Consider the following 12,339-nt stretch of genomic DNA (forward strand, 5'->3'; position numbering starts at 1 on the left):
AAGAAATGAAAAGTTCTGTCACACAGAAAACAGCTTCCAGTGGCTGGATGCAGGCACTGTGTGGAGCTAGGGAAGAGCAGGAAGGGGGCAGATTTCTCTTGCCGTGCTCCAGTCTTGCTCAGGGTCCAGTTGTACTCTGGGCTGGGCAATGACAGGGGGCTCAGTGCAAGGACACCAAAGCCAGGTTTGGTGGAAGTAAAAACGTGTCCATGCCCCCCTGGGAAGCAGCAGCAGCTCTGCAAACCTCAGTTCCTCATCCCCTAAAGGCCCCACGTGTTCAGACATCACCTCTTTGGCAAAGAACCTTTTCCTCCTGCCTTGCTTCACTGCCTCAGGAACCCCTAACAGGGCCATGCTCGGGCTGGGCATCCCCACCATCCCCTGGAATGAGCTGCCCCAGGGGAGGCTGAAGCTTCCCTGCCTCACCTGCCATGAGGAGTCCCTGAGATGAGGAAGGGCCTTCAGGGCTGCAAGGTCTGCCTGACTTCTTAAAGAAAAGCTCGTGTCTCTTATCAAGGACAGAGGGAGGAAGGAGAAGGATGTCCACAGGGGAAGTACTAATTTTCAGTCTCCTACCAACATGTGCTGGCTGCTGGAAGCAGTGTGTTCACAAGTTTCTCCTTCTCATGAAAAGAGACAAAAATGTGCTACATATGGCAGGGAAGAGGCTGTGGAGCACAACTGCCTGGAGGAGGGCTTGAACTGAGAGCAGCAGCACTTGCAGGAGCTTTGGATTTTACTGTGTTCAGGAGGCTTTACATGTGTAGTCTGTACTCATTTTCGCAGCATTTTAATATTTCTATTTTCTATTCAAAACTGAGCAACATCTTTGCTGCCTCTGATATTAGTAAAGAATTAGAATACTTTTACTAACCCAGACTTGTTACAGTATGCTTTATTCCCCCTTTTCCTTCACCTTTCATTTCCTTTCTCAAAGTACAGCATTAAGTCTGGCCAGTCACTAACAGATCTAGAAATCCTTCCCAAAGCAAAACAAGTCCTAAAACCCTTCCATCCCTCCCAGCAGAGTGGTGCAGGTGGTTGCTGGGGAGGATTGCAGGATGCTGCTGCTGTCAGCCTGCTTGGGAGATCCATTAGTGCCCACTGTAATGGATTACATGGATCCAGTGCTTGGCACAAGGACAAGGCTGTGTATGAAATGAGGTTTCAGATTCAGGCTTAAAGGACCTTTTCCTTGGGTTTAGCATTCTGGGTTTTGGTGGGGTTATTTTAACATATTTAAATTTTTTTAGGTTTTTTTTTTTTTTTTTTAATATGTGAGGTCCAGTCCTGCAGATGACTGTGGGGGTTGAGTTGATGTTTGGGGTGGCTGGGAGGGTTCTCTCTGCCCCTTGGCACTACTCTGAGCCTGCACCATTGCTTACAATGGCCTGCAGCATATCCCAAGAGCATTAGGAGCTTGCTTTGGACTGGGTTACTTCCCAATGAATTTTCAGGCAGACTGCATCTGTGAAGTTCAGCCTCATGTCTTTGTTCTGTGCCCTTTTTCTCCCACACCTTTCCTATTTCATCTTTCCTATTGTTTAGGTTAGACACCCCCAAGAACCCTGCACTGTGCTATGTGCTTGCTCAGCAGGGCAAATGACTGCACATGGGGCACGGATCCTCACCAGAGGCTCTTCCCACTGTCATTATTTTTCCTTCAGAAAAGCATTTCCCACACATTCCAGCGGGAATGAGCGCTACATTATTTCTCAGTGTTAGCTACATTATTTCTCAGTGTTTCCTGTGGTGTTTGTTACTCTTTAAGGGAGCAAATCTCCATCCCTCGGTCTTTGAAACGTTTTGCTTCTTTGTATTTCTCGACTTTTTTTTTTACACAGAGTCCTGCCTGAGGAACGGAAGGGAAGAGCAGGGCAGGTTGGGAGCAGGTCTGGAGCGGGGCTGGGGCGGACCCTGCGGCTGCAGCACTCACGGATGCAGCACGGGTATTTTTAGCCCTCCTCAGAGCCTCCTGCTCGCTCAGCTTACCTCATCCAGGAGATGCTTTACATCTGCAAAGGTTGAGGTGACTGGGCTGGAAGAGTTTAGGTAGCTTGCATTTTTCGGGCAGTGTCCTGAAGAGCCCTTCCAGGTGTCACTGTGAGGAGACAAGCTGACATCTCCGAGGCCAAGGGGGCATGTCCTTGGCTGGAGGAGCTGGGGTAAGGGAAGGAGTGAGCTGGCAGCCCGCAGCTTCTGGCTCCTTCCCTGCTCGTGTTGCAAACCTCGCAGCAACTTTGAAAAATATTGAGTTCTGTCGAAGGAACAACCTCCAGAATTACTGAGATAAAATTAGACCTTCTCAAAACCTTCCTCCCCGGTTGGAATTCTCTCTCTAAACTTTGTAGCACTTCTGTGATGCGATGTGCACACATAAGAAATTTTGTTACTATGGCCTGATTTTTCAGGGACACGCCCTTGAGGCCAGACCTTCGGGCACTCAGCAGTGCCACCCACGCTGCCTCACGGAAAGAAGGGGCTTTGGAGTAACACACGCCTTCAGCACTTCTCAGCCTTTTGCAAAAGAGCAATAAATAACTGCCATCTGCTTTAATCAGTGACCGAGCCTTCCGTGTATTAAATAGTGTTTAATTTTTTGCGAAGGATGCCATTAAGATGCCAGGAGGGGCGGAGGGGAGTCACTGCTCTGCAAACGAGCCAGCCAACGTCAGTGGACATGGCTCAGCCTCTCAGCAGTCTGACTCAGTGGTAAATGCTCTGAAGGTAACGCTGCTGCTCTGGTACAGTCCGTGCAAAACGTCCTGTCTGTCCCTCAACACGTGTGTATTGTCCTGGCAACATCCCCGTGGGCACCACCGGGATGTTCCCGTCATGAGTGGGGTTGTTTTTGTTTGTCACTCATTGCATCTGTGGACTGTGTGTTTCCTGGGCAGGGCCCAGCCCTCACAGCCGTGTCGATTCCAGCTGTAGCTGCTCTCCATGTTACATTTGTAGTTTTTCTTTGAAGCTGGAAGTGGTGTTTTGCTGAATAAGGAAGTCTTTCATTGAGTGTGCATGTGTGTGCTCCAGTGGAATACAAGGGATTCCTGTAACCTGTGCAGAGAGACTTTAATGCAGAGATAAAGCCAAGGCACACAGTATATTTGTGTTTAAAATAGACCACAATCCTAAGGTCAGTGTTGAAACTCCCTTGGGAACAGATGTGTTTTACCCTGAAATCAGGGCCAGATTGCAAAGGCCTGTGTGGCACTGGTGCACAGCAGGTGACACAAGTAATCAGAGGGGTAAAGTTTCGAGTTCTCCCTTCTGTCAGCAGTAAAACTGTAGCAACTAAAGAAACTTAGAAAGTGTTCCAAGACTCCAAGGTTTGTGGGTGACGTGAGGCAACCAGAGGCTGAGTTCACTGTCCCACTGCAGCTCAGGTGCTCCTCTGGAGGGGAATAAAACTGAGCCGGAGCTGAGCAGAGTGAGGACTGTCATTCCTCTCTCCAGTCCTGCCTCAGTCGTGGTTGTCTGGGGCTCTGGGCACCTCTTCTCTCCTGTGCCTCACTCATTTCTAACCTGCTTTAGGCCAATTGGGTGTTATTCCCCACCTGTACAGGTGTTGCAGGACATACTGGGAGGGGGAGGTTTGCCCTCTTTCTGGAAGGGACTTCTCCAGACATTTGCTCTGGTTTTGAGCTCAGCAGTGCTCTTGACTTGCCTGGACATCCGAGTTCCTGCACCGGGTGATCATGTCCCTCAGGCCAGTGACATTGGCTTCTCCTCGGTGGAGCTGAGGAAATGGCTTTATGCAAGTGAACCGAGCACAAATGGCAGCAACCAGATCCCTTCCTGTAACACAGCCCCGGGCACAGCAGCGCTTCCCCGCGGGCTCCTTGCCTGTTTTCCTGGCATCCCGAGGGGAGAGGCAGCAGGGAGTGTCCCAGCCCCTCTGCCTGTGCCCTCACTGGCAGCATCCCAGCCATGTCCCTGCCAGCAGCACTGCCCAGGAGTGCACTGATCCCACCCTGCACAACATTCCCAGCTCCTCAAGAGTGCCTGGTTCAGTCTGCTCCAGGTCCTCTCTGCATCTCCCATATATTTTTCTCGAAAATAAAGCCATGCCGGGTAATTTTGTCAAGAGATCATGGGTCATTATGGTAAAAAGCCTTTTGTAGTTCTCTTAAAATCCCCCTTGGCAAAAGCTCTTCTCTGAGCAGAGCATTTAACAAGGTGCTTTTGACAACCTGTAATAGCAGCTGGTCTGTGTAAGTGAAATATTGGAACAACAGCTGATGCTGAAATGGATTGATAAGAAATACACAGAGCTGAGTTCAATATGATGTGAAAGCTGAGCTTTAAGTTCACCAGAGGTACTGCAGCAATTGATATCAATGAAGTGTTTTATCCAAATGGAGACTGAGCTGTCAGCTCAGACTGCCCCACTTCCCCAGACCCTGCTGGACACGTGGGTTTGGTCCCACCTTTCTGGGGAATGCACACTCTGCAGAATCAGGTGCAGAGGAAGAACCAGCCAGCACCAGGAGCCTGCTTTTCTGTGCAAATTTGGCAACTTGGAATTCCTGCAACAGAGAAATAAAACCTCATTGTCAGTGCAACCCACTTGTGCACAGCAAGAAATCTAAATTTAGAGCAGAAATGTGTTTTGAAGGGACATTTCCATTAGAAAACAGAGGGAGGGAGTTGTTAAAATTTGCTGTTGTTTTCCTGGCTTTGAAAAAAATGAAAAAAAATTTTAAAAATTGCTTGGAATCTCCTGCTGGTGGAGGAAGTGGGGAACAAGAGCAGAGCTTTGCTGGCTGGCTAAGGCTCTTCCATGACCTGCTCCACCAGGCAGGATGGTTGCAGGAAGGAGTTGCCACCTGTGTTTCCCCATACCTGGGCCACTTGTATCTGCCCAAACTGCTTGTGGTGCCCCACACAGGTTGGCTTTGCACTGAGACAGCTGGAAAAATGTGCAGGGTAAGTTTAAGGTGTTTAATTTTCTATTCCATATTGAGCCTGGAAGCACCTGAAGATGCAGAGTAATCTTTGCTTAAATGCTGACAGTATGCCCTTGAAGATCTTATATGGAAATTAAGTCAATTACTGTTTCTATAATGCAATTACTGTTTCATTAGGAGCACTGTAGTGTTAACATGTGGGTTAGTATTGATCAGAAAAATCTATGTGTATAATAAATCTGGGATTAAAGTACTCTGTGACTCAGCTGACCTGAATTTATCCTTGATAAGAATAAAACTTGGCAAGTGTGATGAAGCCTGGCAGCCTCAGTTTCCCCATCTGAATGATGGCTCCTTTGTATCTTTCTGCCTATGACATTCCTTCACAATTTATGGATAAAACCCCAGTTTGTAAGTCATACATATTAACAGTAATCCATAAAAATTCTTGTGATGTAAGTAATGCCACTTCTAAAATGCTCAATTTGACATTATCACTTCATTTGTGTAAATCTGAACTATGTACTTGTATCCCACCTTGTCCCTTTGTTCCCCAGCCATCCAAAGCTCTGCTGCTGGCATTGAAATGCTCCCTGTTCCCCTGACTTCTATAATCTGTGCCTGATTTGACTATTGATATATTATTATACTTTTTAAACAGCTGGTTATTTCCTTTCTGGTTTTGTCTTCTCTTACACCCCCCAGTCCACCTTAAAAGCACAGTGGATTTGTGATGAACTAATGATAATGTTTCTTTTCTTTTGCATCCTCCTTGCAGTTCCTGCCAGGCTGTAACTCAGTGTTTAGCTGCAGCCTGATGCACTGTGGGTGTTTCACAGGAAACATTTGCCATGGCATCGTTTTGCCTGTGAAAACAGTGGAACGATGACAAGTTTCACTTTGAGCTCCAGGATTTTGATGCATGCTGTTGATTGGTACCAAAATGTGATCTGGTACCAAAATATTGCAAAATGCAAATCTGAATGTGTAATTCATGCTGGAGAAATTTGGTGGTGGTATATGATTGTGCTGGTATTTTATTAAAATAGCAGAGGTGGGAATTCTCTCCTCAGGATGTGCAAATGGAATTGTAAAAATGTATTTGGGAATGGTTTTGCTTTGCATTTATAAGCCTGTAGTGCCTTTTGAGAATGTAGCCACATGTGGCAGCAGGTTTAGATGTAGTTCATGGTGTATCAGTGAGCATGGGAGTAATTCCAAAGCACAGGAATGTCTGGAGGGGTGTCATTCATGATTTCTCTCAGGTTACTGGGAAGTTTTGTTAGCAGTTCAGCTGGGAAGGGAGCCAAGGGAAGGTGGGGTACAGCAGCTGGGATTAGGGGTGTAGCTGGGCTGGAGGGCTCAGGGAGCTGAGATTTCCATGGGCATTTCCTGCTGGAGTCCCACTGAGCTGGGATGCTGCTGCAGCCAGAGATGTAATGGCTCTCACCTGCACTTGGGTGCAGGTTCCTGCCTGGCTTCCAGGGACATTCCTGCATCCTGGCACTCTGCTGCATTGGAAGTAAGCTAAAATGGAACCTCCATGGCTGCATTTGAGCCTCACAGCTGTCCTTTAGCTGAGGTTTCTGCTGAAATTTGGAATGATTTTGAGTGACATTTTGACCCCAGCTTGTCACTTGTACTTAGGACATGAGCTCTCTTGTATGGGTTTGTCCCTTCCTAGCAGTCAGGGGTCAATCACTCAGCAGCAAATAAAGGAGTTTGGGAAGTGCCACCTCCTACTTTATTACTGTGTCAGCATTAGCTGCATGGTAAATATGGTTTTAGTATTTATTGACAAGAAAATTGTATAAAGCCAAGTTTAAAGTTAAAAGCTGTCCAGGAGACCTTCCTCTTTGCTAGAATTATGTTAGGAAAATCAGGAACCAGAGGTTGGAAAGAATAGTCAGATCCAGCCTGGCTGTGCCACAGTTTGGGAGGTGCCACTGAACCCCATTTTTCATGCTCTCACACTGCAGTGTTTCACTGCACAGCAAACGTGCCTAAAGCACACACGTTTTTTGTGATGGTGACTTGGGATTTCTGGCTGCAAGATTTTGGTCATATGGCAAGTTTGCAGGGTTTGGGTCATGCCCACCCATTGGAGTTAAAGACAGTTCCCTTTAAAGACTTGACTTTGTTCAGCCCTGTGCTTTAACACTGTAGTCATGTTCCTTCCAGTCTAAAGTATTTCTGGTTTTCATGCTTACACTCAGGTTTTCCTCAGCAAAGGCTCAGAGAAACTGGGTTATTTTCCCACCTCTTGCACAGAATCACAGTAGGACAATGGGTTTGTTCTGCCTTTGCTCCTCAGCTAAAGGATCCACCTTCCCAGGATCCAGTTCCTTTGTCTTTGTTCAGTCTGTTCACTGCTGGACTTTAGGCACTGGTAAAATACAAATAATGAACGATGAAAATGGAAAACAGCTTTTACCTTTCCTGACAGCCATATTGCTCTTGACCTGCAGATTAGTTACAAAAAATAGTCTGAAATTGTGATACAATTGATAGGAATAAGCATTCTTGTCTCTAGTGGTCCCTGAGAGGCCTGGGGACATGACACAAGCTGCTGTTCTTGTGCTCATATTCCATCAACGTTTCTATAAATCATTATGAAATACTTCCTTGGATATTGGGGGGTATCACTTCTCTGCCTTTTTAATTCCAGTATTGTAACATGGGTGTATGGCAAAGTGTAGCACAGTGAGTGCAGGCACAATTCCTCTGGCCTCAAGGAAGAACTAGTGGAGTAAACACTTCTAATGCCTTGCTTGATTTGAAGAGAACAAGTAAATCCTTTAAAATAGAGGACTGCTCTGTGGTTTTTTAAACTGGAGACGTTTAGACACCTCTGGATGGATCTTTGTGCTTCTGAATCACATTATACAAGAGATGTGCTTGGGGAAGTAGTTGGACAGAGTTTCTGTTGAGGTCTGCAAACACCCTCAGTCCTGTGTGTGAAGCATAGAATATCCCAGTGATGCACGTGCCAGTCCATGTGTCCCTGTTCTTAATCATCTCTACCTGGCAGCATGTGCTTTCCGTGTTCAGAGGGAATGCTGTGTCCCTTGAGAGACAGTCTGTGCTGCTGCCGTGTGTCCTGGCTGTGCTGCATGGTGTGTGTGCCGAGCTGCATGTCCATAGGAACGCCGCTGCTCCCGAACTGGGGATAACGAGCTCTCTTTCCATCCCCCCCTCTAGGTTGTGTGGAGGAAACTTGGAGATGCTGCAGGGTCGTGCCCTGGAATTAGGCAGCACTTGGCAGGAAATCAGTACAAAGGACCCATGTGAGAGGCCCCGGCACGTCCTCTCTCTGAAGAGCACGCTCTGAGGTGCCCAGGGGAGGGGAGCCGCAATTCCCAGCTGACGACGGGGGATCTGCTCTGCGAGAGACTGCTGCAAAGGGGGACATCCTGCACAGGGCGTGGCGTGTGGCAGTGTCCCCAACCCTGCTGTTCCAATATCCCGGCTAACCAAGCGCTGCACCCGCACTGCAACTCTCCCTTAGAAGCACTGAGGCATTGCCATCCTAACCAAAAGATGTTTGGGATTCTGCAGGCGTTACGCGAAATAAGTTTTATTTTGGTTAGTTACAGTGAATCTCTGATAGGTCTGAACGAGTTTTCCGCTGCATTTAAGAGAGGTTTTTCAGCAGGCTGGAGAGACACTGATAAACTGTGCCTTTGGTCTCCGCAGGATTGGGAAAGTCGCTTCTTAGTAACTCACACTTCAGTCTGTAAAGGATCCGTTAATGGTGCTTAGGCAATTTCCAGGTGATTTTTTTTGCTTTGGTAGAATACCTGCCTTTGGAGGTGCTAAAAGACCATAAAGTCCTAACCAGCCGGTTGTGTAGCATAACTACAGTACTTGTAGTGATCCACAATTTCTTTCTAAATGAAAGTCAAGATAGCTTTCTTTTCGATTCACTTTGATGCACATCTTCTGAAGAGGTGTAAGGTGTTTAATGAGCGGCCCTTTAATGAACAGAATACTTAGGCATCACTGTTACAGGTCTCAAGTCAGGATTTCAATCAGAATTTATTTTGGAAAATATTTTCCAATTGTCAGGATGCTAATTTCTACTGTTTAATTTAGAGACATGCTGGTTTGTTTAACAAGAGCCTACAAGGATCTAAAAGATTGCACTGCATTATAAAAAAAGCTTTTCTTGCCACTGTAGCATTCTTTCAAAGAAAAAGGTTTTATTATCCTCAGAGCATGTCTGTCATTATTATGAGGCAGAAAGCTCTTGTTCAGATTGCCTGAGATTTGACCAGACGGCGCCCTAGATGTGCTTAGTTTATTTTTATCTCTGTGTATGATCCTCGTTGTGTGTATTGAATTACAACGATAGATATTTTGTGTATATCTTAAAGCAATGATAGTTTCATGTATGAATGTGCAACAGGCTTGTGACTGAATGCTGTTGCTTAACTTTTTACTATAGCTGAGAATCAAAAAGACTAATAAAAATGAATAATTAAAAAAAAAAAAATAGGAATGCAACAATTCCTGGGTTTCTGGTTTGTTCTTGGTTACTGAGATTTGAGCCAAAGTCAGAACCTCTGTTTTTCTGAGCTTGGACTGTATCCGTGGGCTATTTGCAGTGAAATGTAGCTCGGTTGCTGTACAATCTTTTGTTATATAGGAGTATGATGTAAATCTGCTATCTGTCTTCAGAAAAAGTGTGTTCATTTGCAGCAGTAATTCTCTTGGTTTCTGTTGTTGTTTTCACTTGGTACCATTCAATGTGAGGCCTCTGATCCAGCAAAACCTCCCATTCATTGCTTCTCCTTGAGTTGGAAATGCAGAATCCAGTCTTGTGTTTGAAGCATCGCCCTCCTGCGTGGTTTCTGGTAAACCCCCCAGCCCAGCCAGCTCTCTGTTCTGTTCCCATGTTGTTTTCTCCCCTATATTGTTTGCAGAGTTCAATTTCAATTGTTGTATTCCTATCTCTCTGTATGTATGAACAGCTGTAACACCTGTACTGGTGCCTGCACTCTGGACGTGCAGGGGCCAAGAGAGGGACACTGGTCTTTTGACACTACACTTGTGTAAATTTTGATACTGTATTAAAACTATTTTTTTACAGTTCTGCATACAATGGGGTATCAAGTATTGTGTTCATCTTAGCAATGGTAATAAATTATAGAATCCCACCCTTGTTTGCTCTCCTTTACTGACTGAAGCTCTGAGCTGCTTGGGCTTACAGGCGGGAGCTGCTGGAAGTTTTTCCTGCTTGCTTGAGAAACTAGCTGTGCATTTTTCCTTATTTTATTGCCATGTGTATTTAAAAACCCCAGCAATGTGAAGTTGCTTCTCGTTTTCTGCTGAAGGAGGAATAGCTGTGGGTAATTGTGAGGGGGTTGTGACCAGGTGCAGCTGGTTCAGTCCTCAGCTGTGCTTGGTTGGCAGCCCCAGGACACCTGTGCTGGTTCCTTCTTCCTGCCCTCCTCACAGAGCAGTCTTGAGGTGAGGGCAGGAAAATATGGAGCTCCTGGAGTCTTCTTGTTCAGGTAAGGGGTGCTGGTGGGGCTGGGTGAGGCTGCTAGTGCCCCACAGTATCCTGGTGGCCTCGTGTGTCACCTCATCCCTGTCCCAGGATGGGCTTGTGTGGGCCAGGGGGAAGGGCTGGCTCTTAGTGCAGAGCAGAGAACTTCCACTACATGTTCTGGAGAAAAGAGATGCTCAGTACAATTAATATCTTTACGCAAATAAATCCCATGGGAACTCCTTAAAATGCCCCTTCCTGAGAGGAGAAAGCAGGCAGTGTGTGGAGAAGGGGGTCAGCCCTCTTGGGAAGGTCTGCAGCCTGCTGAAATGCCTCTGTGCTAATAAATAAAAATCACTGTAGTACTTGGGGACTTTCAGCTCCTCTGTCTTGCTCCCTGCCCCTGTGGTTAAACCTTTTTCAGTGAAATGTAATTGTGCAAAGCCTCGTGGACTCTTTGTGCAGTTGTTTTTAGCAGAATTCTGCTTTGCTTGAAGATTTGCACATGTTGTTACAGGGCCTTTCCCAGGGTCTGAGCTGAGCCTGAATGAACATTAAATTCACTGTGCAAGTGAATTTTAAATAGCACTTGTGTAGTGGATGTATGGAGTGGATTTTACCTTCTGTACTGCAGAAAAGCTGCTTTGCTGAAGGGTTAGGAGGCAAAGAATGGCACTTTGTTTTCAGCAAGTGACTAGTTTCAGTAGAGCCTGTTCCCCAAAGGCTGCAGTTGATGGACATGTTTATGAACATGGCATGAAGCCAGAGTGCCCTTTTGAATGTTTTGAGCAGAGCCAGCCCAAACAGCCTCTGTGGCCTGGGGACAGCTCCTGGCCCTGCTCTCCTTTGTGCTACCCAAACACCAAATGCCCCCCAGGCTCTCTGTGTTGCCTCCCCAACAAATACCAGCTGTGCCAGACACTGGTTTAATTCCCCAAATGTTTTTGAAACAAGTCCCAGGGTGATGTGTGTTCTTTGTACTGATCTCACCGCCTTGATACAGAAGAAAATGGCTCAGCCATTTTTGCCCCCCACTTTTAGGTGGAAAAACATCTTAATGTCCTTCATTTTGAGCAGAATGGGCCAGCAAATGCAGCTGCTGAGTATGGAATGCCAAAATCTCTGTCTGTCTCCACACTTGTGTTTTCCAGGCTTGGGTGAACCAGCTATGAATATTCCCAAACCAGCACCAAACTGCACCTCTGGTCATCCAAGATCCCCAAGGTAAGAACAAGTGACTTGACAGCAGCTCTGCCTGGAATGGGTAGATAGAGGCTCTTCATCAATTAATCAAGCAGCAATCAGGGGTTTGCTGGGCTGCTTTGTGGTTATGGTATTTTCTAGCATGTGCAGTTGATTGTGAGGTGGCATTTGCCAGAGCTGGAAACTCAGGTCAGGGAAGGGGACCTGCTAAAGGGGGAATGAGCAATTCATCCTGCTTGGAATTACTTTTTTCTTAAAGAAAAAGCTCCTTCACCTCCTGCTTGGTGGCTCCAGACTCCTCCTCTTTGTTGTTGTTGGTTTTTTTATCCCAGAAATAGAATGGCATGGGTGAGATTTTTCAGTGTGTGGAAGGGGCTTAGCAAGACTATGTGGGATTGTTGGGGGTGAAGCAACACAGAGATTGTAGTGTGAAGGAAAATGAACTTTTGAGTACTCTTACATAAATAAAAATGACTATGTTTTAAAAGCTAAGGGTAACATAGACCAGAGACAGAAACTTTACTTGAATCTTTCTTAACTGTGAAAGCTCATACGGTTCTGTATGAATAATTAAAAAATTGAGAAATATTGATGTGGATGATGAGAAATAAGTTAAATCACAGTGTTTTGTGATATTGATATAAGGGCTTTGCTGGAGTCAGGCTCTGGGGAGCTCCAGCCCAGTCCAAGCATTAGTGGCTCTCCTAATGTGGAAAAGGACCCCAAGGAATGCAT

General features: G+C 46.1%; 1 protein-coding gene across 4 annotated transcripts in view; it reads left to right on the forward strand.

The window, feature by feature from the left end:
* The window catches only part of CCDC85A (coiled-coil domain containing 85A), a 63,251-nt gene extending 53,182 nt beyond the window's left edge, over positions 1–10,069 (forward strand). For 3 of the 4 annotated variants that reach the window (XM_056486649.1, XM_056486646.1, XM_056486647.1), the window contains one exon: positions 8,112–10,069. In XM_056486649.1, the coding sequence (XP_056342624.1) occupies positions 8,112–8,201 (90 nt within the window). In that variant the 3' untranslated portion in view covers positions 8,202–10,069. Of the gene's footprint in view, positions 1–2,607; positions 2,728–8,111 lie in introns of all 4 variants that reach the window. The other variant, XM_056486645.1, reaches the window with a different exon arrangement.
* The last annotated feature ends 2,270 nt before the right edge of the window (positions 10,070–12,339 follow it).

This window comes from Oenanthe melanoleuca, chromosome 3 (genome assembly GCF_029582105.1).
Source record: "Oenanthe melanoleuca isolate GR-GAL-2019-014 chromosome 3, OMel1.0, whole genome shotgun sequence".
NCBI classification, from domain to species: domain Eukaryota; kingdom Metazoa; phylum Chordata; class Aves; order Passeriformes; family Muscicapidae; genus Oenanthe; species Oenanthe melanoleuca.